The 26,445-nt window shown below is 36.7% G+C and overlaps 5 protein-coding genes and 1 long non-coding RNA gene across 7 annotated transcripts; 2 read left to right on the top strand and 4 right to left on the bottom strand.

The window, feature by feature from the left end:
* Nucleotides 1-1,337: 1,337 nt before the first annotated feature.
* Nucleotides 1,338-8,273, top strand: LOC104897732 (transcription factor ICE1). Of its 2 annotated transcripts, XM_010684677.4 has the most exons (5): nt 1,338-2,399; nt 3,951-4,166; nt 6,619-6,789; nt 7,484-7,597; nt 7,811-8,273. In XM_010684677.4, the coding sequence occupies exons 1-4, from the start codon at nt 1,545-1,547 to the stop codon at nt 7,565-7,567; spliced, it is 1,326 nt and encodes a 441-aa protein (XP_010682979.1). In that variant the 5' UTR covers nt 1,338-1,544; the 3' UTR covers nt 7,568-7,597; nt 7,811-8,273. The 2 variants fall into 2 exon arrangements, with proteins under 2 accessions (XP_010682979.1, XP_010682978.1); XM_010684676.4 differs by lacking the exon at nt 7,811-8,273 and having other exon boundaries at nt 1,340-2,399; nt 7,484-7,757.
* Nucleotides 8,274-12,506: 4,233 nt separating this feature from the next.
* On the bottom strand, nt 12,507-14,862 carry LOC104897734 (uncharacterized). The gene is made up of 3 exons (XR_007274982.2): nt 14,644-14,862; nt 14,463-14,529; nt 12,507-14,054 (listed from the first exon to the last, which is right to left on the bottom strand). It is a non-coding gene; the product is annotated as an uncharacterized LOC104897734 (long non-coding RNA).
* Nucleotides 14,863-15,194: 332 nt separating this feature from the next.
* Nucleotides 15,195-15,851, bottom strand: LOC125498302 (uncharacterized). The gene has a single exon (XM_048646380.1). It carries the CDS (start codon nt 15,849-15,851, stop codon nt 15,195-15,197), a length of 657 nt encoding a protein of 218 aa, XP_048502337.1.
* A 1,859-nt stretch (nt 15,852-17,710) lies between these two features.
* LOC104898048 (uncharacterized) lies at nt 17,711-19,277 on the bottom strand. The gene is made up of 2 exons (XM_010685055.2): nt 18,360-19,277; nt 17,711-18,295 (listed from the first exon to the last, which is right to left on the bottom strand). Exons 1-2 carry the CDS (start codon nt 19,275-19,277, stop codon nt 17,711-17,713), a joined length of 1,503 nt encoding a protein of 500 aa, XP_010683357.2.
* Nucleotides 19,278-22,030: 2,753 nt separating this feature from the next.
* On the top strand, nt 22,031-22,880 carry LOC104897730 (rRNA-processing protein CGR1). The gene has a single exon (XM_010684674.4). The coding sequence runs from the start codon at nt 22,143-22,145 to the stop codon at nt 22,707-22,709; it is 567 nt and encodes a 188-aa protein (XP_010682976.1). The 5' UTR covers nt 22,031-22,142; the 3' UTR covers nt 22,710-22,880.
* A 440-nt stretch (nt 22,881-23,320) lies between these two features.
* On the bottom strand, nt 23,321-26,036 carry LOC104897729 (putative pentatricopeptide repeat-containing protein At2g01510). The gene has a single exon (XM_010684673.3). The coding sequence runs from the start codon at nt 25,841-25,843 to the stop codon at nt 23,384-23,386; it is 2,460 nt and encodes an 819-aa protein (XP_010682975.1). The 5' UTR covers nt 25,844-26,036; the 3' UTR covers nt 23,321-23,383.
* Nucleotides 26,037-26,445: the final 409 nt, after the last annotated feature.

Raw genomic sequence — 26,445 nt, 5'->3', positions numbered from 1 at the left:
TGAATAACTTATAGGGAAGGCAAACTCCAAAGCATCTTATACTAAACTTTAGCAAACTCACGGGAAGTGTAACCTCCTGAATCAATTTTCATTTATAAACCTATTCAAATTTTGACATATTGGCAAGGGAAAGGCAACTAGGTTAAACATAGACTACTATTCTACAACTTTTGTACTAACTTCTAATGGTCGATCACACCAAACAACTTGACTATTAATAAATATTTTGTCCAACATTAGCTTTATATTATCTAGCTACTTGAGTATTTTCGGCATTTCATACAACGAAAAATTAATAGTCGATCACAAACATTATTAACAATTTTGCAATCTATGTGCATAGTTATAATAACCAATATTTATATTAGAATGGATCGAGTATCTTATAATTGCTAGATTAAGTCTAAATTGTTGATCTCTACGTCGAAATCCTTAGGTATACATTGGATTTTAGAAATTTCTAAGTATGGTTATTTTCGTATATGAAAAAATAACACATTTTAGACAACTTGCTTTATGTTAAACGTTTGAACCACACCCTCCTCTATAAAACTACCTTAGATACAAACTATGTATGTGGCCATAGTATATCATCGTATCATTCATATAATTACAGATGATATTGATTTGAGCTTGCTTGAAATCTTGTTAGCTCGACTGGAAATTCAAAATATCTAGTTTTAGTTTTGACTTTATATTAACTCAAAAAAAAAATATATTCAATTTAATTGTCTTTAAAGATTTTTTAGATGACTTAACAAAACATTAAAATGAAATTCAAATATTTATTATTGGATACTCTTAGGCAATTGAATTCTTTTATTCTAGTGTGTATATAGAAGTTATACACAATTAGTTTACTTTCAAGCATGAGCTATTATTCCATCTTTCAAATCCTTGTTTGTTATCGTTTTATATAAACTATAATTTTTTTTTACAATATTAAATGTCATCTTATAATATCAATATAAGATCTACACATAACTTTAGTTTTTCAAAGTAATATAATATGTCAATTTCCATTACGTCTTAGGTCTAAGTATAGAAAATTTCATACTATTAAGTTGTCAAATATTCAATTCACCCTACAACATAATTCTTGAAAAACTTAAATAAGTTTCAAAAAGCTCACAAATTTAGACCCAATAAGATGCATGTAGGAGACCCCCACTTCTCGAACTTTTTAATACCAGGGAATTCGACTATCAATTGGCATCATTATAAATTGAGCGAAGTTAGTGTTTTTACAAAAAAATCACTAGCCAATTTTCTTGCGCAAGAGATTTTACTAGAATCAAGTGCGATAATTAATTTCCAGGAAGGATAATCTTTTAAAAATGATAAATTCAAGAAGAAAAGAACAAATATTTGAATCCTTTCTTTAAGATGCCTTTCAAACAAGCGGCCAAAAACCGCCTTCTTTTTGAATACTACAACAACGTACTACTCCCCTACTAAGCTACTACTACAAAACTACAGTGTACAACTTCTCAAAAAGTCACTCACCTTTTATCATCTATCCAAAAAAAAAAATACTTAAAGAAATGCTGTCGAGACCAGACGGCGTCGTTTGGTTGGACAACGACGTTACAGATCAAAACGACACCGTTTCATGGAGTAGTACTACTCGTCAAGTACCGTCAATTGACGGTGGCGGTGGTGACTGGTTTCTCACCGGCAGTAACATTATCAACCCACCACCATTAGAAGTTGGAAATGACAATTTAGTCCTTCCTTCAACTCTTCAAACGACGTCGTCGTCTTCGTTTTTCCCTTTCTCCACTTTTAATAATTTCTCACCTGACCCGGGTTTTCTTAACCCGGTTCAACCCGGTTCGGGTTTGGAGTTATCCGGGTTTGGGTCTTCCGGTTTAGAGGGTTTGGACCCTAGTAGTCAAGATTTGGTTTTTTTCAACAACCGTGGGCCTAGTTCATTTGGGCCGGTTCCGGTTGAGCCCACCTTGTTTCAGAAATGGGCCATGAACCGAAATGGGCCTGACAAATTGGGTGGTAGTGGTGGTGGTGGTGGTGGTGGTGGGATTTGTTGGGGAAGAGGAAAGAGAAAGAGGAGTAATGATGAGGAAGATGAAGATGAGGTTGAAGGAAGTTTTGGTGTTTCAATGGTGAATTATGATTCTGATGAATTAAATGATGATGGTTGTGATAATTATAATAATAATAATAATAGTAATAGTAATAATAATAATAGTAATAGTAATGTTGATGATGAGAAATTTTTGAATAGTTTAGGAACAGGTGGTGGTAGTGGTGGTGGCGGAGGAGGGAAAGGGAAGAAGAAGGGGTTGCCGGCGAAGAATTTGATGGCAGAGAGGCGGAGGCGGAAGAAGCTTAATGATCGGCTTTATATGCTTAGGTCTGTTGTGCCTAAGATTAGCAAGGTTAGCTTACCTTAGCTGCCTTTTGTGTTTTCATTAGTGTTATCTGATTCGCCTTTTGAATTTGCAATGCGACTAAAATGGGACAAACATAAACTCAAAACCGATCATAATTTGCTAGTCTTAATTTGAACTTGCAGGGAAATTAGTGAATTAGGTAAAAGTGGTTTTTTTTTTTTTAATCTTGTGTGGTTGATCACTATTGTTTTTGTGTTTTGTGAGAATTGTTCTGAGTTGATAGTAGATGTTAGTAGAGGTTGATAAATTTTGTGGCTTAAACTTTAAAGTAAACAGGAGGAAAAAGGGTACATTATAAGAATATGATTGGAAAGTTGTGCTAATAGTGAATAGTGATAGCATAATTAGGATTCAAAATTTTTGAGTTGCTTATATGTCAAGGAAATATAAGATCTTTTTAACTATGCTAATATATGAATGGAACTTTGAGCTTATGATGTTAAGGGCACCGGACGTGGATCAAAGTAGGTTTGAGTTGGATATCAAACACACTATTAACAAATTGGGTTGTTGTAATGTTGTTCTAGAGATTTGATTGTTTTAGATTCGAAGCCTTATCGTTCTAGAGAAAGGAATGACATGAATGAGAATAATTACGGATGGTTAAGGAATCCTTTATTAAGGGTGTGTTCTATTCACTTGAATTCGACTTATATGAACTTATTGTAACTTTTGCTGTTTTTGAATAGAACTTATTAGAACGGACTTATTTTGACTGAAATAAGCTAAAAGCAAGTTATATAGATACACTGAACAAAATTTCAAAAGCTTCCTTGTTCTAGGAAAACATGCCAAAGCTAGGTTTTCAAGTATTTCGAAGTGCTTTTGGACTCCGAGATTAGCATTACATGTAGAGTAACTTCTTCTCATACGTTCCACTGTTTTCTTTTATACTTCCTTTGTAAGGTTCTTTTATCATTACTGACAAAAGGTCAGGCGCATCCTTTCCATTTTGTAATACTTCCTCCGTTTTTTTTTTTTATGTTACACTTTTTAATTTAGGAAGTTTCAAATTAGATGTTACATTTTTATTTTGAGTAATAACTTCTCTCTATCTCTCTCCTATCACATGTTCACATGGGACCCTTTTGTTTTCTTTCTCTCTATCTCTCTCCTATCCAAAAATTGCCTAGGAGTTCGTGATTGAAAAGTGTAACATGTAAAAAAAAAACGGAGGAAGTATTAGTTTTGATTTAGTTAGGAAAATTTGTAGTGCATGGGTGGATTGGTTGCTCTCCTGGCTATGTGTTGTTATTTTTTAATGCTTTTAGAAAGAGTTGGAATGCCTTTGTACCGTTAGTGTGCCTTATTGAACTTGTTGTGTGTTGCTTTTGTATGCTCTTGCTATCACTATTTCATGCTTCTCTTGTCTTATTTCTTGCACATTTAAAGATGCATTTACAACAATGTTATTTACACAAGAATTCTCTCTTCTTTAGTTTTTCCTTTTTGGAAAGGGTGGAGTGGTTGATTGGGGAATTGAGTAGGTCTCTATTACTTTTAAGAGTATATCTAATCACTCAAATTGACCTGCAGATGGACAGAGCTTCTATACTTGGAGATGCTATTGATTATATGAAGGAGCTCTTGCAAAGGATCAGTGACCTTCACAATGAATTGGAGTCTAGTAACCATAGCTCTATGATGCCACCAAGCTCTCAGCCTCCGACACCAATCACCCACTCTTTCCCATGTCGTGTGAAGGAGGAACTTTCGCCAAATTCTCTGCCACCCAAGAATCAGCCTGCTAGGGTAACTTTACAAACGACCATAGAATATCTTGTTGGTTCTTCATTCTTGTGGCCCTCAGTTTCCGTTTTCATGTTGGTTTAGCTTGGCATTTTTCTGATCATATGTTTTTCCTTGCATAGTTGTCTGTACCTTTCAACACTAACATGACATGCAGGGCTAAGTTTTACATGTACTGGAATCCTACCAATAACTTTTATCTTTCTTTCCCTTTTGTTTGTGACTCTGAATACTTGACTACTTAAGACCTAATGCTTAAGGTAGTTAGTGACCCACAAAAGTGTTTCTATCATGGCATTCGGCCCCCCTCCCTACTACTAATTGTCCAACGTTTCTGTCATTCGTGGGTAAAGGTTATGCAGTTGATTGACCCTTGATGAATTTTAGGTTACTTTAAATTATAATCTTTACAAGCAAGTCTAATAAGAACTTTTCAATATCAGAAAATACATTGACCTCTTATGCTATATGCTCATGTCTTGATCACATGTCAACATCTAAGTAGCATGCTGATTCTGTGTTTCTTGAGTAAGAACTAAGAACCATCTAAGGGATCACCATTAGTAAGAACTAAGAACCAATGGAAGTCCCTACAATGACCAACAATGGAGGCTATGATTTTAGGGAAGAGGAGGAAAAGAAAAAAGGTTCCAGTGGCTCTTGGTTATTGCCGTTGTAAACGATGGTCGTGGCTAACTTCTGATTCTACTGGTGGTAATTTTACTTTCTTATAGACACTGGATATGAAATATAACTGCACGTAAAAGAAAGGAATTGAACAATTTTCTTAGGTTACTGATCGCAATGCACGTAGGCATGTGTTCCTAGATATAGAAATCTCTTGTATAAATTTATTATTAAGCATTTATATATTAAGCTAGCACAGTGGGTATCAACAAATTTTATAGATCCTCTGGTAGAGTTTTGGTGAAGCAGTGAGCAAAAGGAACGGCCTAGGAAATCTGAACTCTGAAGCAATCAGGGACTAGAATAGGAGTTTGGAAGCAATCAAAGGACGGAAGGTAAACAGAAGAGAAAATAGGCACACACCACTAATAAGTCCAGTGTCAGTTGAGTTGTTGCCATTTTTGAAATTTGAGTGCCCTGACTTGTATATGCCACTTTTGAGTTTGATATCTGGAGTTGGAAGTGGGCTATCCATATTTTTTTATGCCTAACATTTTGGGATGATAATGGTATCAATGTATCAATGTATCAATGTAATCGAAGCAAAGTGAGGAAGAGAAGCTTGTGGGAATAGTAGGTTGTTAATTGAATCACTTGATTTAGAAATGTGCGGTTCATTTGATTATCACACCAGGAGCTCCTTTGTCTGTTTAAGCTGTGTAGGCAGTGGTAGCCTCTTTAGAATCTCCATTGACATAACTCGTTTGTTTGCTTTGGAGCTTTGACAGAGGTCCGACAAGCTAATGTCGGGATTTTGACTTCAATGGAACCTCATACTGTAAGGTGCTGAAAATGCATCTTTTTCACATGGAATGTTAACATCTAAGAGATTTTCTCAGTCCAAATAAGCATGCAACTTGAAGATGTGAAATCATTGAGATGTCATGTTTACATGTGTAATGCAACAAGCACCTTAGGAAGGGAAAGGCTCAATCCCTGGGATGGCATAAGGTCCATTGGCCCGGTTTTTTTTTTTTTATGTGCCCACTCTGCCAGGAAAATGTGGAAGTTGTCATTATTTTCATGTACCATAGTTAATCTAATTGACTAACAATTACATTGCCTCCTTTAATGGTCTGATAAATTCATAACTCCCATGAACTTGATTCTGTCAAGTAGATAAACCATGTAACAGTAGAAACACATAAGCCTTTATAACCTACTACCAGGAAATGCTGCTATTAATAAATGATCATGTCGTACTGCCTTAGCTTTCGGCTGCTCATAATTCCTCCTTAGATTCCTTAAGTTAATTTTTTTTTGCAAGGATCCTCTGCAGGAAATTTGGGAATCAGGCGTCAAACTTTTGTTTTGATCTGAAGACTGAAGTTTTATGATTGATGCCATAGACAGCTTATCACTCTAAAAAAGTTGGGAGGTTAATCAGTTTTCATGTCGGGTTGGTGTAAGCCTCAGTTGTGAATCTTGGCTAATTCAGTGTCACTACAAATAAGGCTTGCAAATAGTGAGAGAAAGAAAATGATATGTTGGCTATACAACTGGCTCGGTAAATAAGAGTGTCCATGCTACGATTTTCTTATTTGGTGAAGGGAGATGAAATTCAGGAGAATTATATCCATATAGGCATGTAGAGCAAAATACCTTCTGTAGATAATCTGATCGAATTGGTGAACCCCGTTCCTCTAAACTGCCCATGTCTGCTTTATCAAGCTACTTTTGTCTTACACCTAATCAATTATTTGTTGCTTCTGTTTTGTATTAATTTTTGTGAAGGAAACTCATGCAATTTTCTTTTCACTGTGTATAGATTGAAGTTAGAAACAAAGAGGGAAGAGCAGTCAATATCCACATGTTTTGTGCTCGTAGACCTGGTCTGTTGCTATCTACTTTAAGAGCTTTGGACAATCTTGGGCTGGATATTCAGCAAGCTGTGATAAGCTGTTTTAATGGGTTTGCTTTAGATATATTCCAAGCAGAGGTAAGAAAATAGATATCCTTTAAGAAAATTACAAAAGCATTAGTCAACTTCGCTGTTTAAACCGAGAGTGGTTGTTTTCATTGCTTGAATCATGTCCTTGCAAGTATTCATGGAAGTATTCTAGAGACTAGACAGTCTCATCTGCATATACTGCATTCATGTGCATATGCATGTAGACTTGCTTGTTTGTTGTGCATCGAAAAATTGACTTTTCATGGTTAACTTTTATGTGAAATGCTAGAAAGTTGTAATAAGTCGTCTATCGAATGCATCTATCTTGGTCTTGTTGTATTCGTTTTTTATTGTGTTTGTATTGTAGCACATAATTGTATTTGGATTGTCCACATTCCTTGTCACCTTGCTTGAGATGCTTTTAAGTCTAGAACTTAATCCTCTCATTTTGTAGAATGCGAGTTTCAATAAATGTTGATTCATATAAGGAAAATCAGTTTTGATGAGTGTAAATCCATTTTGATTAGTAAGAATCAGTTAGCACAAACATTATTGAATCAGTTTTCTTCTGTTTTGATATGCATAACTCAAAAGTCCAGCTTGATCAGCAAAAACATCGCGGGTGTTCGCTTAACTTGCAATATGCAATGCATTCATTCTCTTTGGGAACTTATAATTTATAAATATACAACTTATAAGGAAAATGAGGACTGAAATTCATGTTTCAATTGTCTTTAATCAGCAATGCAGGGAAGGAAATGAAGTGTTGCCTGAACAGATCAAAGCTGTGCTGTTGGATTCGGCTGGCTTCCATGGGGTGATATAGAATTGTTCACGCTCACTGATGAAAACCTCGGTATAAAGACTTTCGTTCTAGTAGATCTGTACGTAATTTGTTTCCTTTCACTGCCATTTAATGTTTGATTACTAGCAAGTTGTTCGTCTAGCTTATCATCTGATAGATTATGTATTGTATCAATTCCTTCTTGGAAATGAAAAGGAAACGTTCGTTTTAAGCTTCTCTTTCTTTGTTTCTGCCATTTTTTTTCTGATGTGTTATCATTGGCAGTTGAAGAATTATTTCCAAGCGATGAAAAGTCTCCATAGTTTCACGATTCACGAGCTTTTAGAATCACTCGGACAACCTTGTCATTGCTTGGCTTCATTGGTGGTTTCTTTTTGGTTAAAACTCTTCACTTATGAGTCTTGCTATCAATATGCATATGCTAGCTTGTTATCACAAGTCCCCCACAATTACACGTCGCAATGATCTCTTAGAACAGTTAAATCTGCAACTAGCTTGTTATCACAACAGTTACACGTCGAAATGATCTCTTAGAACGGATATCTTTATTGTAGAAATCTGCAACCAACTTATTATCACAATAGTTACATGCCGAAATGATTTCTCTCAGAACGAATGTCTTTGTTGTAGAAATTTGCAATTAGCTTGCTATCACTACAGTTACATATCGAAATGAATGTTTTTATTGTAGAAATCAGCTTGTTATCATAATAGTTACATGTTGAAATGATCTTTTACAACGAATGTCGTTGTCGTAGAAATTTGCAACAAGCTTGTTATCAAAACAATTACATGTCGAAATGATCTCTTAAAACGAATGTCTTTGTTGTAGAAATCTTCAACCAACGAAATTTTATTATTCTAGATGTTGGTGATGTCGAGCTCCATAAAATGAGACGCTCAGTTTTCTCTTAACTAGAATATTTGACAAAATATAACGGATTTTCAATAATTTATTTCTCTTAACTAGAATTTTTGACAAAATATATCGGATTTTCAATAATTTATAATAAGATTGGAGTAACTTTTTATATTAAGAGGTGAATTCTGAATCTTTTAGTGATAATTTTTAAATGAGAACAAACAATCAATTTGGTCCCTTGGATCATTAATATTGGATAGTCTAGACACTTGCCTTGTCATTAATAGTATTTCCTAATTTTTGCACCTTTACAAATTTGTTTCTAGCTTCTTTACTTTCAAAATGATTTTATTTACTTTTTGACCGATGCATTTACTTTTACGAATTTTTCTTGTACTTTTAATATTTGAGTAAATGAAAACTTATTCGAAACTTATCTACATAATCCCAACTACAATGATTTTCCATAATAATGGAAGTAATGAATTAAGTGGTGTATTCTTTGAGGGGGAAACCCAAAGAGGGTTAAGCATTTATATCAACAATAGTAATGTTAAGAACGTCCTCCGGAACATCATACTTCCAACTACGCCAACCAAGATCCACGGGCTAGAAATGGGCTAAGTAGTGGGCAAGTTTATTGCCAGAACCCTTTACAAACGACCATTCAATACAAATCAAGAAGACAAAAAACGAATATCCTCAATGATAAGAGAGAAATCACTAAGATCCGACACACCCTATTTTAAAGCTTGTATTCTGACAAAGGAAAATTAGAACAAAACCTAACCAGATCATTAACTGGGTCATTCTTTCACTAGGACTAAGGAACATCAACATGTGTTAACCAAACAATAAGCTAGGCCAAAAAAAGAGTCGGAAGGTGTCAACTACCAACTAAAGTTTATTAAATTAAACTAGCTACCAAAGAACAAAGAGGATTAAGGAAAAGGGATCCAACACCAACCAGATCATCATCTAAGCAATTAGAAGGCTGAAACATGGAGGAAAGAAAATCAAGCAACTACTTGAGGTTACTGACTCTTAATTAGCTCTAATTTAGCCCTCTCTCAAGGGTGAATAAACTACTTAGGTCACATAACTAAACCACTTTTATGGTCTCAAACATGCAACCAAAGAGATAATTACAATGTCAATCCACAAAACTCTCACTCAAATCTCACTCTCGTGAGTATTTAAGCAAAGATAATAGCATAAATGCCAATCTTAATCTTCTCTCTCAATTTGATTAAGGTATCGATAAAATTAATGCTACGGACGAATGGTGGCAAAGAAAAATCAAGGAGTGTTTTTGTTACTATTAACACAAGTTCACTCATATATAAATATATGACTAGTGGGATAATATATGAATTTGAATCCTTTAATTTTTTTTCTTTAATAATACTGTAGGAGAATCCAGGCTTCAAAAAATTTCGACACACGGGTGTTAGCTTAGATTTGGAGAAAAAATGAGAAGAATTGTTTGGAGATTCATATGCAACAGGGGAGAATGTCTATGTACCCTATGTGGACCCCGTTGAATATCTTACCATAGAACCTGGAAATTTGGAGGGGAAAAATAGTGAAAGTCTTGGAACTGATACTTATTTAGGAAATTCTCAATTTACTGATGCTTTATTGAATGAAGATAATTCCTTTCAAAATTTTGTGGAACAAGCGAAAGGTGATTCTACTTTAGGTAACTTGGGTAGTAATTCACAAACAAATACTCAAGATACAACCAATGACATTCGTGCTTCAAAGAAGGACAAAAAGCAATCTACATCATCACAAAATAACGTCCAAATGAAGTGTAACAGGAGACAATTAGCTGGTTCTTCGATGTTAGCCAAGGAAATTAGTGAAATGACACAATGTGTTAAACTAATAAGCCAAAGTAGTTCAACTACTAGTTCTAGCATGCATCCATCCGTGTCCACAATTTCTGTCGCAATGAAGATCATCAATCGCATGATAAACGATCATATTTTGGAGAAACTCAATGATTTATGATTTTATGTTACTAATGTGATTGAAAATGCAACTAGAAGGGAAGTTTTCCTAGGCATGGAGGATGATGAAACTAGCTAGGCTTATATAGTTACAATGCTTGTATGATAATAAAGACAATTAGTTTATTATAGTATTTAGTTTTTCATTCGCTTTACTTGTAAGAAATTTTGAGTTTTGTTACTTGTCAAATTTGGGATTGTTTGTTTCTAAATTTTCTCAATGAAAGATGGAATTCATTTCATATTTTATTATTTTAAACCTTTGTTAGTGATAAATTAAGTTGTGATTTGTTTTTATATTTGACAGGCTCATCATAACTATGGATATCGATGAAAAAAGAAAGCACAAAATTATGATTGGAATTGCATAAACAATGTCTTTAATAACCACATATTTTTATAAGTATATAAATAAAGAACCATGCATGACTTCAACTGTAACAGGAGAGATGTGGATGAAAGAAGTGTTGAACGGTCACCCTATTCGATGTGTCAATGCATTTCGAATGGAGCCACAATTATTTTTGAGATTAGGTAAGGACTTATCGTTAAAATATGGGTTAAGATCTACACGTAACATGTGCATTTATGAGAAAGTTGGCATATTTTTGTGTGCTATTGCTCAAAATGTCTCAAATAGACTTCTTTTTGAGTGTTTTCAGCGTTCGGGTGAATCTATTAGTAGGACGATTCATGAAGTTTTCAATTCGATTTCTAATAGAACTTCATTCATGAAGGTCTCGAAATGAAGTTCTATTAGAAATCGAATTGAAAACTTCATGAATCGTCCTACTAATAGATTCACCAGAACGCTGAAAACACTCAGAAAGAAGTCTATTTGAGACATCTTGAACAAGAGCACACAAAAATATGCCAACTTTCTCGTAAATGCACATGTTACGTGTATATCTTAACCCATATTTGACGATAAATCCTTACATAATCTCAAAAATAATTGTGGCTCCATTCGAAGCATTGACACATCGAATAGGGTGACCATTCAACACTTCTTTCATCCACATCTCTCCTGTTAGTGTTGAAGTCATGCATGGTTCTTTATGTATATACTTATAAAAATATGTGGTTATTAAAGACATTGTTTATGCAATTTCAATCATAATTTTTTTCTTTCTTTTTTCATCGATATCCATAGTTATGATGAGCCTGTCAAATATAAAAGCAAACCACAACTTAATTTATCACTAATAAAGGTTTAGAATAATAAAATATGAAATGAATTCCATCTTCAATTGATAAAAAAAATTTAGAAACAAACAATCCACAAATTTGACAAGTAACAGAACTCAATATTTATTACAAGTAAAGCGAATGAAAAACTAAATATTATAGTAAACTAATTGTCTTTATTATCATACAAGCATTGTAACCATATAAGCCTAACTAGTTTCATCATTCTCCATGCCTAGGAAAACTTCCAATCTAGTTGCATTTTCAATCACATTAGTAACATAAAATCATAGATCATTGTGTTTCTCCAAAATATGATCGTCTATCATGTGATTAATGAAATTTATTGCACTAGAGATTGTGAACATGGATGGATGCACGCTAGAATTAGTAGTTGAACTACTTCGACTCATTAGTTTAACAGTCATTTCACTAATTTCCTTGGCTAACATCGAGGAACCAGCCGATTGCCTCCTGCTACGCTTCATTTATGGACGTTATTTTGTGATGTTGTAGGTTGCTTTTTGTCCTCTTTGGAAGCATGAATCCCATTGTTGTACCTTCAGTATTCATTTGTGAATTACTACCCAAGTTACCTAAAGGAGAATCACCTTTCGCTTGTTCCACAAAATTTTGAAAGGAATCATCTTCATTCAATAAAGCATCGGTAAATTGAGAATTTCCTAAATAAGTTCCAGCTCCAAGACTTTCACTATCTTTCCCCTCCAAATTTTCAGGTTCTATGGTAAGATCTTCAACGGGGTCCACAGAGGGTACATAGACATTCTCCCCTGTTGCATATGAATCTCCAAACAATTCTTCTCATTTTTTCTCTAAATCTAACCTAACACCCCTGTGTCGAAATTTTTTGAAGCCTGGGTTCTCCTACAGTATTAAAGAAAGAAAATTAAAGGATTCAAATTCATATATTATCCCACTAGTCATATATTTATATATGAGTGAACTTGTATTAATAGTAACAAAAACACTCCTTGATTTTTCTTTGTCACCATTCGTTCGTAGCATCAATTTTTTCCTGAAATTTGATCCCATCCTAAACCAGTTTCTGATGATTTAAGTGATTTCCATATAATCCAATCTTTTCTCGTTGTGTCATATTTGTTCTTGCAGGTTTGCAAATTATTAAAATCACGCTCGATTCTTTTTTCGACATCTATTTGAATATCCTTACAATTGTAAAATGAACTACGACCATTGGTCTTAATAAAAAGAAGACAAACATCGCATAAAATGATTGTCTCTTTTTCTCTCCACTTAAATACCTCTTTTGTCCCGTCTTTGTTACTAGATAAAGCCATCCACCATAATCACGAATATTTGCTATAATTAATGATAAATACCAGTCTAATGTATTAACAACTTAATTAACAAACTAGAAGATAACAATTGACTTAATAAAACTAGCTCAATGTGAACATGATTTATCTTCAACAATTTCATACAAACTCGGAGGATCATGTGAGCTTAACATACTAGAAGATAATTACGATCATGTAAACTTAACAAACTAGAAGATAAAATATTACGATAATACTCTCTAATATGTATTGGTATCTCACTATCTCTAGTGTAACAACTAGTAATATGTACTGTACTCGTAATACTTCTAACACTATATCACAAATAGGAAGTTGTGAATATAATAGATACTTGTATTAATCCTCATTATTAATAAGATCGGAGGAATGTCATGGGTATGGTTGAAGCAAGGAGCAACAATGGAGTTGAGTGACAAAAAGAGCACGAAGGAGAGAGAAAGAGATGAATGGAGTTCCAGATTCAAGCATCAAGAGTCAAAAACAATGGAGTTCATCTCACCTTTTGTGTCGTTTGTAGATAAAGTTGCTCTCTTTTTGTTCCGTTTAAGTTTGGTATATTTCCTTCAAGAGCAGTTTCATACAACCTCTTATCCATCTCCATGATCTCTCTTTATCTCTTTTTTTGTTTACAATATGGTCTATATGAGCTATGGCATAAGTTGTATTAATAAGTGGGTTAGTTTGACTTGGTTTTAGAATGTAAAAAAAAAAACAACCCAAATATGTGATACAATGAATCACGTGTTTGATGACCATCCTAATTACTAACTCCGTTTTCTATTATTTGCAACTATTATACATTTTCTCTCTCTATTTTACGTCAAATCGTTGCACATAATAAAAAACGGAAGTACTAGTAGTAATATAGTTTACTTCCTTACCTCACATACTTGTTTAGTTTCACTTTTATAATCTCCATTAACACACTTATTGTATGGTTTTTTTTCCTTGTATGGCGCTGTGGGAGGGTCCTTGAGCACTCATTTACTCCTCACTCATTTACTCTTCCTGCACTTTAGCAGCCCTTCTCTAGCTCAACTACAAAAAGGCCTGGAGTGTTCGGTTATGGGCAGCGTCGTCTTAAAGATTTTAGGACCCCGGTTCTATTATGAAAATTGGGCAAAATGAAAGGTTAGAGTTTCAAAAATAGAAAGTTGAAAATCTAAATATAAATCATTGACAAATTTATTAAGAGTGGAAAACAAAGGTGATTTCTTCATATATGAAGTAAAATTTTCAAAATAATATATTTTAGAGACTTTATAATTTTGGGGGCCCTGTACTGTTGGGCTCCTTGCACACCCTCATCTACCCTTCTAGTTATGGGCGTGCAGCGGCGGACTGGCATCAAGTTGTTTCGGGTAGTTTTTGCTAGAGGGAGGAAAATGGTTTTAGTGGTGGTGGTAGTATACATATAAGCATATAGAGATCTCATATTCATATTAAAGCTAAACATCAAAATTCAAGAACAAAGAACAAAGTACCAGATTGTTAAGAAGAAGAACAAATACCTCGTATTGGGGAGAAGATGAACAAGTTTTATCCTTGATGACCACCGTGAATGCTTCTCTTCAAAATCTAAACATATATACAGCATTAAAAACACATATTAAATAAAAAATTAAGGAGAAAGCTCCATACTTCTAATCCAATTGAACTAAACTATGGGTGAAAAAGCTAAGAGAGGAAAACCTGAGGGAAACAATGATCAATTCAATGGAAGAGGATAAGCTATCTTATATAGCTCTGTTGTTATATATAGATAGTACTGATGTGTTTCAAATTTTTAGAAAAGAATCTCTCCAAAATATCAGGAATACGTTGGAGCGCAAGCTGCTGAAAAATCTGTTAGGTTGTTAACCAAATGAACGTTCAAATATTTTTCTTCACTTTTATTTAAAAAAAACTGAAAATAATTAAATTGGATTGCGCCGCTAATATCTCTCTCAAACGTTAGGGTAGGAAGCGTTTATAAACCACTACCCAAACTCTACCTCAACCTCTATCCTCTACTACAAACTATCTTGCCAAACACTCATTTTTAGGCATGCATAGCATGTTGAGGAAATACCCCAGCATTATGCTGGGGGTAAGGATCAAACCCCTAATTTCAGGGGCCAAGGGAGAGCGCTCTACCCACTTGAGCTAACTCCTATCCTTATTGGGTTTTAGCTAATAACATGTCGTTATTTAGTTTTAGCAGTTTATTTTTTTTTTTGAAAGGAAAAGTTAGAGCCATATTATTAATGCAAATCAAGTTCCGCCAAAGTGATCAAACTTTGGGGAAACGGATCCATACAAATAATTTCTGCATTCTCACTAGTATCTCTCCTAGCCATTAAGTGAGCTACAGTATTCCCGGCCCTTTTAACATGAGAAAACATAAAATTGCGGAAAGCATGTAATAGCCATCTAATATCATCATAAAGCATATGAAGTGGAGTAAAACCCTCCATCTCTTTTCGGACTCCTTGCACGACCTCCAGAGCATCACCTTCGAGCCATATACTCTCAAACCCATACCTTCTAGCCACCATCAATCCATAGCGCGCAGCAGCGGCTTCAGCTAGTGCAACCTCCCACCTTCCTTCCAGTCGCTTAACCGCAGCCAACGTGATGGTTCCAGCAGCATTTCGAACCACCACCCCCACATTTGCATATCTACCTTCCACTACATGAGCATCAATGTTGATTTTCAATGTACCATGAGGAGGAGGCTTCCATTTAGCATTTAAAACACTTGTTCCAGACTGGGTGGGAGAAAAGGACACCTTTTGTTTGTATGTGATAAACTCAGCCACCATATGAGTGAAGGAAACCACCATTCCTTGTGCATTAAGATCTTCATGAGCATAGACATATTTATTCCTACAAAACCAGATAGCCCATGCGATAGTCATAATCTCGCGTACCTCATTTCTCCCTCTCTTACTCGCCCACCACAACAGCTTCGTCGCCATAGAGCTCGCAGGAGTCTCGACTAAGAGCGATGCGTATTTGCTATTCACACTTGCTTGATGGAACCACACTCAAATAAAACATGGTTTATGGATTCAACTTCCACTCCACAGCAACAACATAATTCATCTTGTGCAATATGTCGCCTATATAACACTTCTTTCACTGCCATATGTTCCTTACATGCAAGCCAAACAAAGTGGGCTAATTTGGGAGGCCCTCCTAATCCCCATACTGTGCGCCATAACGTCGAATCAGCATTGTCACCTACTTGTTGGCTTCCAAGCATGCCAACCCAATATCCAGCCTTCACATTATACGTGCCACATTTGGAGTGCTTCCAATACATGATATCTTTCCTCGGAACCAAAGAGAGGGGCATTTGTAATATTAATTTACTGTCCTCTTCTGTAAAACATAACCTAACAACTCTTTCATCCCACTCCTTCCTGTCTCGGTTAATACAATCGGCAACAAACGTGATGGAATTCATCACTTGCAGATTTTGAGGGGTTGGTGGCCCTTCTTTCCCGAGAACCCAGCTTTGCTCCCACACCTTTATGTCAGTCCCGTCACCCACCCTCCATTGCAGCCCCTCTAGCAGCAGAGCTTTAGCACCCCACAAACTTCTCCACGAGTAACTAGGGTCAAAACCCCTCCTCGCCTCGAGCACTGAGTCATGTTTAAAGTAGCGCGCTTCTAAGACAGAATGCAGCAGCGACGTAGTATCAAACTGCAGGCGCCACATTTGTTTTGCTAATAGGGCCTGGTTAAATACTTTAAGGTTTCGGAAACCCATCCCGCCCATAGCTTTGGGCTTACACATTGCATCCCAAGATTGCCAGTGCATTTTTTGCCTCGACCCATTGGAACCCCACCAGAATTGAGCAATAAGAGAATGAATCTCATCAATTAGACCATCATGAATGCGGAAGATGCTCATCATATACGTCGGGATAGCCTGAGCAACAGCTTTAATTAACACTTCTTTGCCGGGTTTTGACAGTAACTTCTCTTTCCACCCTTGCAATTTATTCCATATTCGCTCCTTCATAGCGACAAAGATGACTTTTTTTGACTGCCCGATAATTGTAGGTAATCCCAAATATCGCTCATGATTCTGAACCTCTCTAACACCCAATGTTGTCACAATCTCCTGTCGACGATAATTTGCTACACATTTGCTAAAATAAACATCCGTTTTATCCAGATTTACACTTTGACCAGAAGCTCTTTCATATTTACTGATAATATCAGTTATTTCCGAGCACTCTCTAACAGATGCTTTTGCAAAAAGTATACTATCATCGGCAAAGAAAAGATGTGAAACCCGCGGTGCACCATTGCAGATTTTGGCCCCATGTATGCGCTTCTCATCAGCAGCTTTAGTAATCAAAGTAGAGAAAGCATCAGCAACAAGGAGAAATAAGTATGGGGATATTGGATCACCTTGCCTGAGGCCCCGAGATGGGATCACTGAACCCGACACTTGCCCATTAATCTTGAATGCAAAAGATACACTCGATAAACAATCCATAATTCTCCGTACCCAGTTTTCAATGAAACCCAACCGAAACATCACCTTCTCCAAGAAAACCCACTCCACCCGATCATATGCTTTTTTCATGTCCAGTTTCAACGCAACCGAGCCATCTTTCCCTTCACCCCTCCTTTTCATTGCATGGAAAATCTCAAAAGCTACCAGAGCGTTATCTGTAATCAGACGCTTAGGAATAAAATCACTCTGATTTATAGAAATAATATCACCCAGCAGTGGCTTCAGTTTATTCGCCATTGTTTTTTAGACAATCTTATAAAGCACATTACAACAACTAATGGGTCGAAATTCCGAGATACGCTTAGGAGAGGCACATTTGGGAATTAACGTCACACATGTTTTGTTCACAGCCTCCAAATCAGCCAGACCCCGCCACCATTGTTTTACAAAGAAAATTATATCACTTCCTACAATATGCCAAAATTTCTGAAAAAATAAAGCATGCATACCATCCGGACCCGGAGCTTTATTTGGGTGCATTTGAAAGAGTGCTGTTTTTATCTCCTCCTCAGTAGGCTCCGTATCAAGGCTCGCGTTCATTTCCTCCGTTACTACCACACGCATCCCTGCCAACGCTGGTTCGATCTCAGAAGGGTGTTCCGATGAGAACAGATTTGCAAAATAAGACGCCACAATATGCTCCAGTTCAGTTTTGTTGCGTCGCCATTCCCCATCTTCATCAAATAATCCCACAATTCTATTATATTGTTTCCTTTGGCTCACCTTTTGATGGAAGTAAGCTGTATTTCTGTCCCCATCTCTCATCTCATTCGCCCTTGCTCTTGCAAACCAATACGACTCTTCTTGCTTATGTAACTCATCCAACTCCTGTGATAAAGTGTTACATAGATTGAACATATATAGTCGCATCCGGGAATCGGGTTTGCGCCACCCTGAGCTTCTCCTCAGTTTCTTTTATTCTCTTTTTTATGCATCCAAACCGCCTCGCTGCCCGCGAAGTTAAATTCTCAGCACACTTTTCTATTTTTGCAGTAGCATCGTCACCCACACTTCCATTCCATGCATCCTCCACCACTGCATTACATTCCGGGTTCGAGAGCCATAGAGCTTCAAACCGAAATCTTTTTTTGTGACGCCCCTGCTCGTTGAGGTTATAAGTGGAGAGTAATATCGGAGCGTGGTCAGACCGGTATGTAGCAAAATGGCGCACATTATGATTTGGGAACATCGAACACCACCCCACATCTGCCAAAACACGATCAAGTCTTTCACGCACAAAAGTATTTGGGTTATTACCTCGCTTCCAAGTAAACCGACTTCCTTTGTAGCCCAAATCTCGCAAGCCACACCCATCTATGGCATTTCTAAATGCATTCATCGCACGTTCACTCCTAGGTACCCTTCCTTCTTTCTCAGACTGGCACACAATTTCATTGAAGTCACCGAACATTACACAGGGGACATCACTGCTATGTTTAATAGTTTCCATCATGGTCCATATTTTGTGTTTGTGCTCACTCTCGGGCCACCCATAGACTCTCACCGCTCTCCAAACAATATTATTATTATGATCTCTAATGTCCGCACTAAAATGGTGGGCTGAATAATTGGCGGGGGACAAATTCACATCCCTCCACCAAAAACCCATACCCCCCGATCTCCCATCACTACTTACACACACGCCATTAACAAAGCCACAAATGTTACGAATCCGCTCTAACTTACTTGCATCAATCATTGTCTCCATTAAAAACACCATATTTGGCCGTTCTCTCCAGCACCATTCGCGGAGAGCGTTAACTGTCCAAGGGTTGCCAAGCCCTTGGCAGTTCCAACTTAGGATTTTCATTGTTGTTCGCGGGGTGGTATCACCACCTCCGCTACTTTGACACCCTCATCATGGCTGCCTACAACGTTCAACTTGAGTTTTTTCTCCCCTACATCATTCGGACAAGACTCTCCATCCACCACCATATTATCTTTGATTTTTCGTTTTTCCCCACTATTGCGGTTAATATCATATCCCACTGTCTCCTCACTCCGGCTCTCAGGGCTTGATACCTTCTTTCTCACCACCTTGCCTCTTCTACTAGCTTTCATACACCCAGGTTTGGAAGCAGAGAAAATATAGGTCTTAGCAGGACTTACATGATATGTAGATGGTGATAAGGAGGCAATAGTATTGCAGTGCTCCTGGTGCTTGTCATCCTCCACCCCTTTCCCATTATTCTTGGAGTTTTCCTTCCCAACTGCTACACTAGGAACCAGCGCATGTGGCTCGATCACAGTGTTTTCGAGCGTAACATCCTTCTTGTGGCTGCCAACCACCATCTCAACACCCCTCCTCGCATCCTTTACACCAACGTCAGGGCTATCCACTAACTGTCCCTCTTCCGGAAAGGTCAAAGCTTTTGAGCATCTCAGAAATTTCTTTGCTTCTTCGATCATCTTTAAACGTCCCTTTCGCGGCGAGGCTCGTAACCATGATCCCCATTGCTTCTCATCACCTTTCTCATTCTCATGAACCATCGTACAATCACGTTCCATATGACCAATGAGACCACATACGTAACAAAAAGTGGGTAGCCGTTCGTACTTTATTTCAATCAACACTACCTGGCCATTTGAGTTTCTTATTTTTTGCACACGGCGAAGAGGTTTTGTAATATTCATACGAATTTTAATTCTCGCTGATTTGTCCCATTCAACCCCATCCGATTCCACCTCCAAAATCTCACCCAGACTACCACCAATCATCCGAATATGTTTCACCGTCCGACAATCGAGAGGTAAATTATAAATCCTCACCCAGAAAGGGCAGTGGGTCAACACAATTTTTGAGGGTTGTATAGATCCCTCGATCTCGTTCATCATAACGAGATGTTGATCAAACGTCCATGGACGTCCTGCAAGAATTTTTTCTCGATCGCGTGTAGTAGCAAATTGCACTATGAACAAATTGTTTTCAATGGGTCTAAAAAGGGCATTTTTTGAGATGGCCCAAATTTGATTCATTGTATTTTTTAAAGCTTCAAAATTGTATGGCCTAACAGTCATCACTTTGCCGATAATCGCCAAATCCAGTTTTGATTTTTCTTCGACTGGGATTTCATCGAGTTCGACAATCTCATCTTCCTCCTCTGTAATCTTCAAATACGAACACCGCAGTGATAATTCATCTGCCATCAAGTCTCAATCCCCTCCGCAAGGGACAAGACTCACAAACCGAGACGATTCACTCGTAAAACAAGACGGCATCACTCAACCCTAGACCGGTTTAGCAGTTTATTTCATATAACCGCTAATTTAATTTTTAGGTTTAGCAGTCTATTTCATATTAAAGAAAAGCGGTTTTACTTCAACTAAATAAAAAATATAATTTTTTTATTTGTGTCTTAGGTGGACAACATATAGAGAATTAATTTCAATATTGGTGTATCGAGAGAATTAAATCTCTCTTTAACAATATTTATGAAAAAAATTCATATTTGTCTTATTCTCTTTTAATGACTTTAATGCGACTTTATGCCTGTAATTGCAATTGCATGATCATTATATTATTTGCTAAATTAAACATTTAAAACAGTTAAATCATGTCTAATGAGAGAATTTGTACAGTCGTATTTAATACTTTGTTAATCTTGTGATTTTTTAAAATTATCACCAAAATTAGATCTTATTTATTAAAAAACAACCTTTAATATTTTTTATGTAATTAATTTGAATTATGTGCATTTAGATTCGCAATTGAATATTTCATTATGAACTATGAAAATTCTCCCGAAACTTAAAATCTCTTTTCTTTGAAAGCATGGTTAGAAATGATAAACAAATGAAATATAATTAAAAACACCCATAAGAGGCAAATTTTGGGTATTATTATGTACTTCCTCCATGCCATTTTAGTTGTCATAATACGGAAATTTTAAAAAATATGCGATTCATCATTTATCATAATATTTTCCATTTTCTATACTTTTGCCCAATAAAAATTGAGTTAAGTGATAAATCAAATATTTTTATTATTTAATAATAAAAACTTGACGACTACTTTGACACTTTCTACAAAGCAAAATTTGACAATTAGAATGAGTCAAAGTGACAAGGGAGTACTAAGAAAACAAAAGAGGCAATTGGTAGATGGTGGACTCGTGTCTACCATTCTAATGGTAAACACGGGCCAAAAGACAAACCAGAAAACGTAAAACGCGTGAAACTACTGTACATTAATTGTTATCTAATGAACATGTGAAAATAATGTGCATCAACTGTTTTTCAATAAACATGGATCTCGACGATTATTTTTTGTTGACATTTATCTTTATGTTTCTTAGTTTGTTTATTTCAAACATTTGTTTGTTCATTGTGTTTTCTTTATCTATTCATTAGGTTGAGTGGTTGTTTATCAGATATTTTTTTCTTATGTTCATCTTTCTTTTCTTGTTGTTCATTGAATCTCGTGTGTTGTTCTTATGTTTTACTTTCATTTTGTTCATTGTATTATAATGCAAAAAGACACCAAATAAGATAATGTGATCATTTAGAATTTAGATAATAGACTCGTGTCTACCATCTATTCTGCACGAAAGAGGTATCTATATCTAAACAGGAAAGAAAGTAGTGAGGCAACTCGAAACCCTAAACCAGTATTTAGGGTTTAGCGGCACTCTTCTCTTCAAAATTCTCTCTCCTCCATCTACAAACCCCCAAAACAATGGCGTGCACAATCGATTTCCGGTGCCTCGATGAAGGATTTGGCGGCAAAACATACAAACGCAAGCGCGAAGCTCAAGCAACCTTCTCAGAATCTGCTCAAGACGATGCATCAATGGAGGTCGACAATCAAAACGACAATCCACCAGCCAAAAGAGCCGCCGTTTCATCTTCCGACGATCCAAACAAGCCAGTTTTTGGAAAACCTACATACGACGGAGTAATCGCCGGCAGAGTTTCCGGCAGGAATTGGAAGCAGCCAAGGAAGCATCGATCTTCAGCAATGGCGGTGAGTCGAAAACCTCCATCATTGGAGCAGAGGATGAGAGATAGAGAGGTGAAGAAAGCGTATAAAGAGAGGAAAGAAGAGTTGAAGGAAGAGATTCGCAGTAACAAAGTTGAGAAGAGGAAGAAGAAAGAGGAGAGAGAAAAGAAGAAGCAAGAGAATATTTTGAGGTCTGGTACTAAACTTCAGAAGATCACAAACCCTAAAACTCTCAAGAGGATTGCGAAATCGAAACAACGCAAGCAGCTTAAGGTTGTTCCTGATAATCTCATTAAGAAGTAATCGACATTTGACTTATTTTCCTTCTAATTGCAAGTTTTTTCTTGTAATTTTGTTATCTGTTTATCGAAGTGTTATATCTTTTGGATTCCTAACATAGTTCGGATTCATATTTTGTAACTCCTATAAATATTGATCAATGGAATTAATCCAATATCACGGAGTTTCACAATATCTAACATTATCGATTTTTTTCGTGTAGACGATTATTGTTGCTCTTATTGGTTTGAGTGTTGTTTTGGTATAAATGCTGTTGATTGAACAAAATACAAATTAGTTTGTATCGATATTGAATAATGTTGTGTTGATCACTAATAGTCTGCAAGAGTGCAACACTGGGAAGATCTAGGAAGCTGAATTCTTTTGCAATCGAAAGAATGTGATGAATACAATATTCTGCAGTATTGGTGCTGTGCTAATGAATCTAGCTCACTGGTAAGTCCATGTGAAGTAATCGAACTTAGTCGAAGTTTTCCATGAGAGTAACAACTAAATTTGATTCGAGAAGCTTGAATCGTTAGATAATATCTACACGGTCCTGGTGAATACTGGAAAGTATGAAAGAACTAGCAAAAGAACTTGGTTATATGTTTTGAACTCGTTGAGTTCAAAGGTAGTTAAGCTTGAATATATAAACTTGACGAGCTTGAATGTGATTGTTACAAGCATATACAAGTTCACCAATAATCGCCACAAGAACAATGCCCGTTTTCAAAATGATGGAATCGACTTGAATCCCTCACTGCAATTTCCCTCCCAGTGATCTTAGAGATGATCTTGATTGCGGCATGGCAATCAGAACAAGCCCTTAGATTCTTCATCACTAATATAGGTGTACCTTCTGGGGTGCTGATCAATGCAAATGCAATAGCTATGCGTTCGCTGTGGTATTTCAGTGATTCTGCTCTGGTATCCTCATCCCAGTTATGAACGACACAGCTAGTATCTGGTTTATAGCCTTCCTCCTCCATTCTTATAGACAATGATCCAATTTTCTTCTTGATGTCTTCCCATCTTGGATGAGACGTGTCATTTGCGGAGAAAATGTGCATCTTGTGGTTGATTTCTAGCCAACTATAAGCAGGAGGCTTTCTAACTCCGTGTTCTCTCATTGCTTTCTTCACCATTGCAACTTTGTCCCATTGACTTGTTGATGCGTAGATATTTGACATGTTCACATAAACACCAGCATCTCTTACCTCCATATCGAATAGCTGTTCGACAACTTTTTCTGCCAGAGCCTGGTTTTTATGGATCCTACATGAGTTTAAAATGGACGAGAGCATAATCTCATCAGGGTGAAAAGGCATTTCAGTAATCAGTTTTTCTGCTTGTCCAAAACGCCCACTTCGGCATAAGATGTCAACCATAGTAATATAGTGCTCTCTCCTAGGCTCCATATTATATAATTCAGTAATACTGTTGAAATACCTAATTCCTTGATTGACAAGCCCGGAATGGCTACAAGCAGTGAGGACATTAAGGAAACTTACCCGGTCCGGACAAAGACCCGTTGAAACCATTTCCTCAAACAACCTGATGGTACCATCACCATCTCCATTCTGAGCATAAGCAGATATCATTGCATTCCACGAGACTATATTCCTATCAGGCATCTCACAGAACAACTTGATAGCGTCTCTCATTGAACCACATTTTGCATACATATCGAGCAATGCACTTCCACAAAACACATTGGACATGAATCCTGACCTGAATACTAAAGAGTGCAACTGCTTTCCCAGTGACAATGAAGCTAAACTAGCCGTAGCCCTTAAGATGGTGGAAAAAGTGGATTGATCTGGATTGACATTTGTCCTAGACATGTCGATGAATATCTTGAGCCCTTTTTCATGGTACCCCGTTTGTACAAGAGCAGAGATCATTGCTGTCCATGGGACTGTGTCCTGGTTTGAAAGAGATTGGAAGATCAGATTGGCTTCCTCAAGCCGTCCACATCTAGCATACATGTCTAAGAGTGAGTTTCCTACTTTAAGTTCTGATGATGCTGTTGTCACGATACACTGGCAATGAATTTGTCTACCCATTTCCAAATCAGGTGCGTAAGCTGCTATACTCAACATAGTAGAAAAAGGATAGTTCTTCCTGTCAAATTTTGTTCCCTGCAACTCCTGGAACAGGGCAATAGACTTCTTATAGTTCCCTTCCCAGGCGTGGCCAGATATGATTATATTGTATGAAACACCATCAATCTCAATCATCTCATAGAAAAGTTTTTCGGCTTCTTCCACATGATTGTGCTTCGAATAAAATTCAAGCAAAGCATTGCTTACGAAAACATTCCAGATAAAGTTGGTCTTCACCACAAAGCCATGAACTTGCTTACAAAGAACTAAGTTTCCTAACTCAACACCAGCACCTAAAACTGCAGTGAAAGTGAACTCAGAAGGTTTGAAACCCGCTTTCTGCATCGTCAAGAAGAAATCAACAGCTTCCTCATCCAGCCCATGATTAGCATACCCAGTAATCATAGCATTAAAAGTAACAGAATCTCTATCAGGCATCTCAAAAAAGAGCTTACAAGCCAAATCCAAGCAATGACACTTGCAATAACAATCCACCAAAGTATTACAAACAGTTCGAGCCGAACTAAATCCCATCTTTACAACATGGGCATGAACTTGAATCATTTGTTTCATCAAATCTTTGTCGTCGAAACCCGACAACAATGTGGCAAAAGTAACAGAATCCAGCATAGTCATTGACCTATACATATCTGCATAAAGCTTGAAGGCCTCCATAGGATTGCCATGTTTGGCATAACCACCAATCAAAATGGTCCACGTTACGGTTGTTCGAGCACTCGTGTCATCAAACAACTGCCTTGCAGTAACGAGATTCCCTGATTTCACATAACCTGAAAGTAGGGTATTCAAAGAAAACATGTTTCTGTTAGGCATTTCATCAAACAGTTGACGTGCTTTAGTAAGTTGGCCACATTTGATGAGATTTTCCATCTCAAAATTTGTGCGACTTGTATTCGGGTTAAAACCCGTTTTGATAATTCGGGCGTCGATGACATTAGTGGTGTTGGATTTGAAGCCCGGAGATTTACGGCTTCTAATGAAGGATGAGGAAATTTTGTGGAGTTCATTAGTCCAGTATTTGTGGTTCATAGGATATCACTGAGTGAGTGAGGTTAGTCGTTTGTTGCCCTTAGTTTACCCTGAGTTAGAGTAGCTTCACTAAGACACTAACTTGTATATTTAGTTCACATTATACATCCCAAGTTTGGGGGTTCCCTTATTCATTCTAATTTTGATTTGATTCTTAATAGTCTCGACTCTCGAGTTTATAACATGTGCATGTCATATGACATATACTGTTGTGTGTTAAATAGTGTGTACCTTTTTTTTTTTTGGTACAAGTTCTCATTTGTATCTTTTATCTTTCAAAGTATATCTTTTGTCTCACAAACCAAGCTTATTTGGTGGAGGTGGCTCGGCTCGAAACCTCAACGAGCCGAGTTGAGTTATGACAAGTTTGGATCAAAAACCTCGTGAATAGACAATTTTTTTATATATATAGAAATAATTTATTATGTATGTATGCATATATTTATTGATTCTAGATATTACACAATATGCACATGTCCTTCTTTAAGAGTATGCACATGCCCTAGCATCCTAGCCCCATTCCCTGGACACTAAACTATTACCAATTGTCATACCGGCAAAAAGTTTTAAGAAAAAGCATCTAAATAGAGAATTATATAACC

The sequence above is a fragment of the Beta vulgaris genome, chromosome 6 (genome assembly GCF_026745355.1).
Source record: "Beta vulgaris subsp. vulgaris cultivar EL10 chromosome 6, EL10.2, whole genome shotgun sequence".
Lineage (NCBI taxonomy): Eukaryota > Viridiplantae > Streptophyta > Magnoliopsida > Caryophyllales > Amaranthaceae > Beta > Beta vulgaris.
Note: the sequence above shows the minus strand (reverse complement) of the source record. Positions and strands in the feature narration are given on the sequence as shown.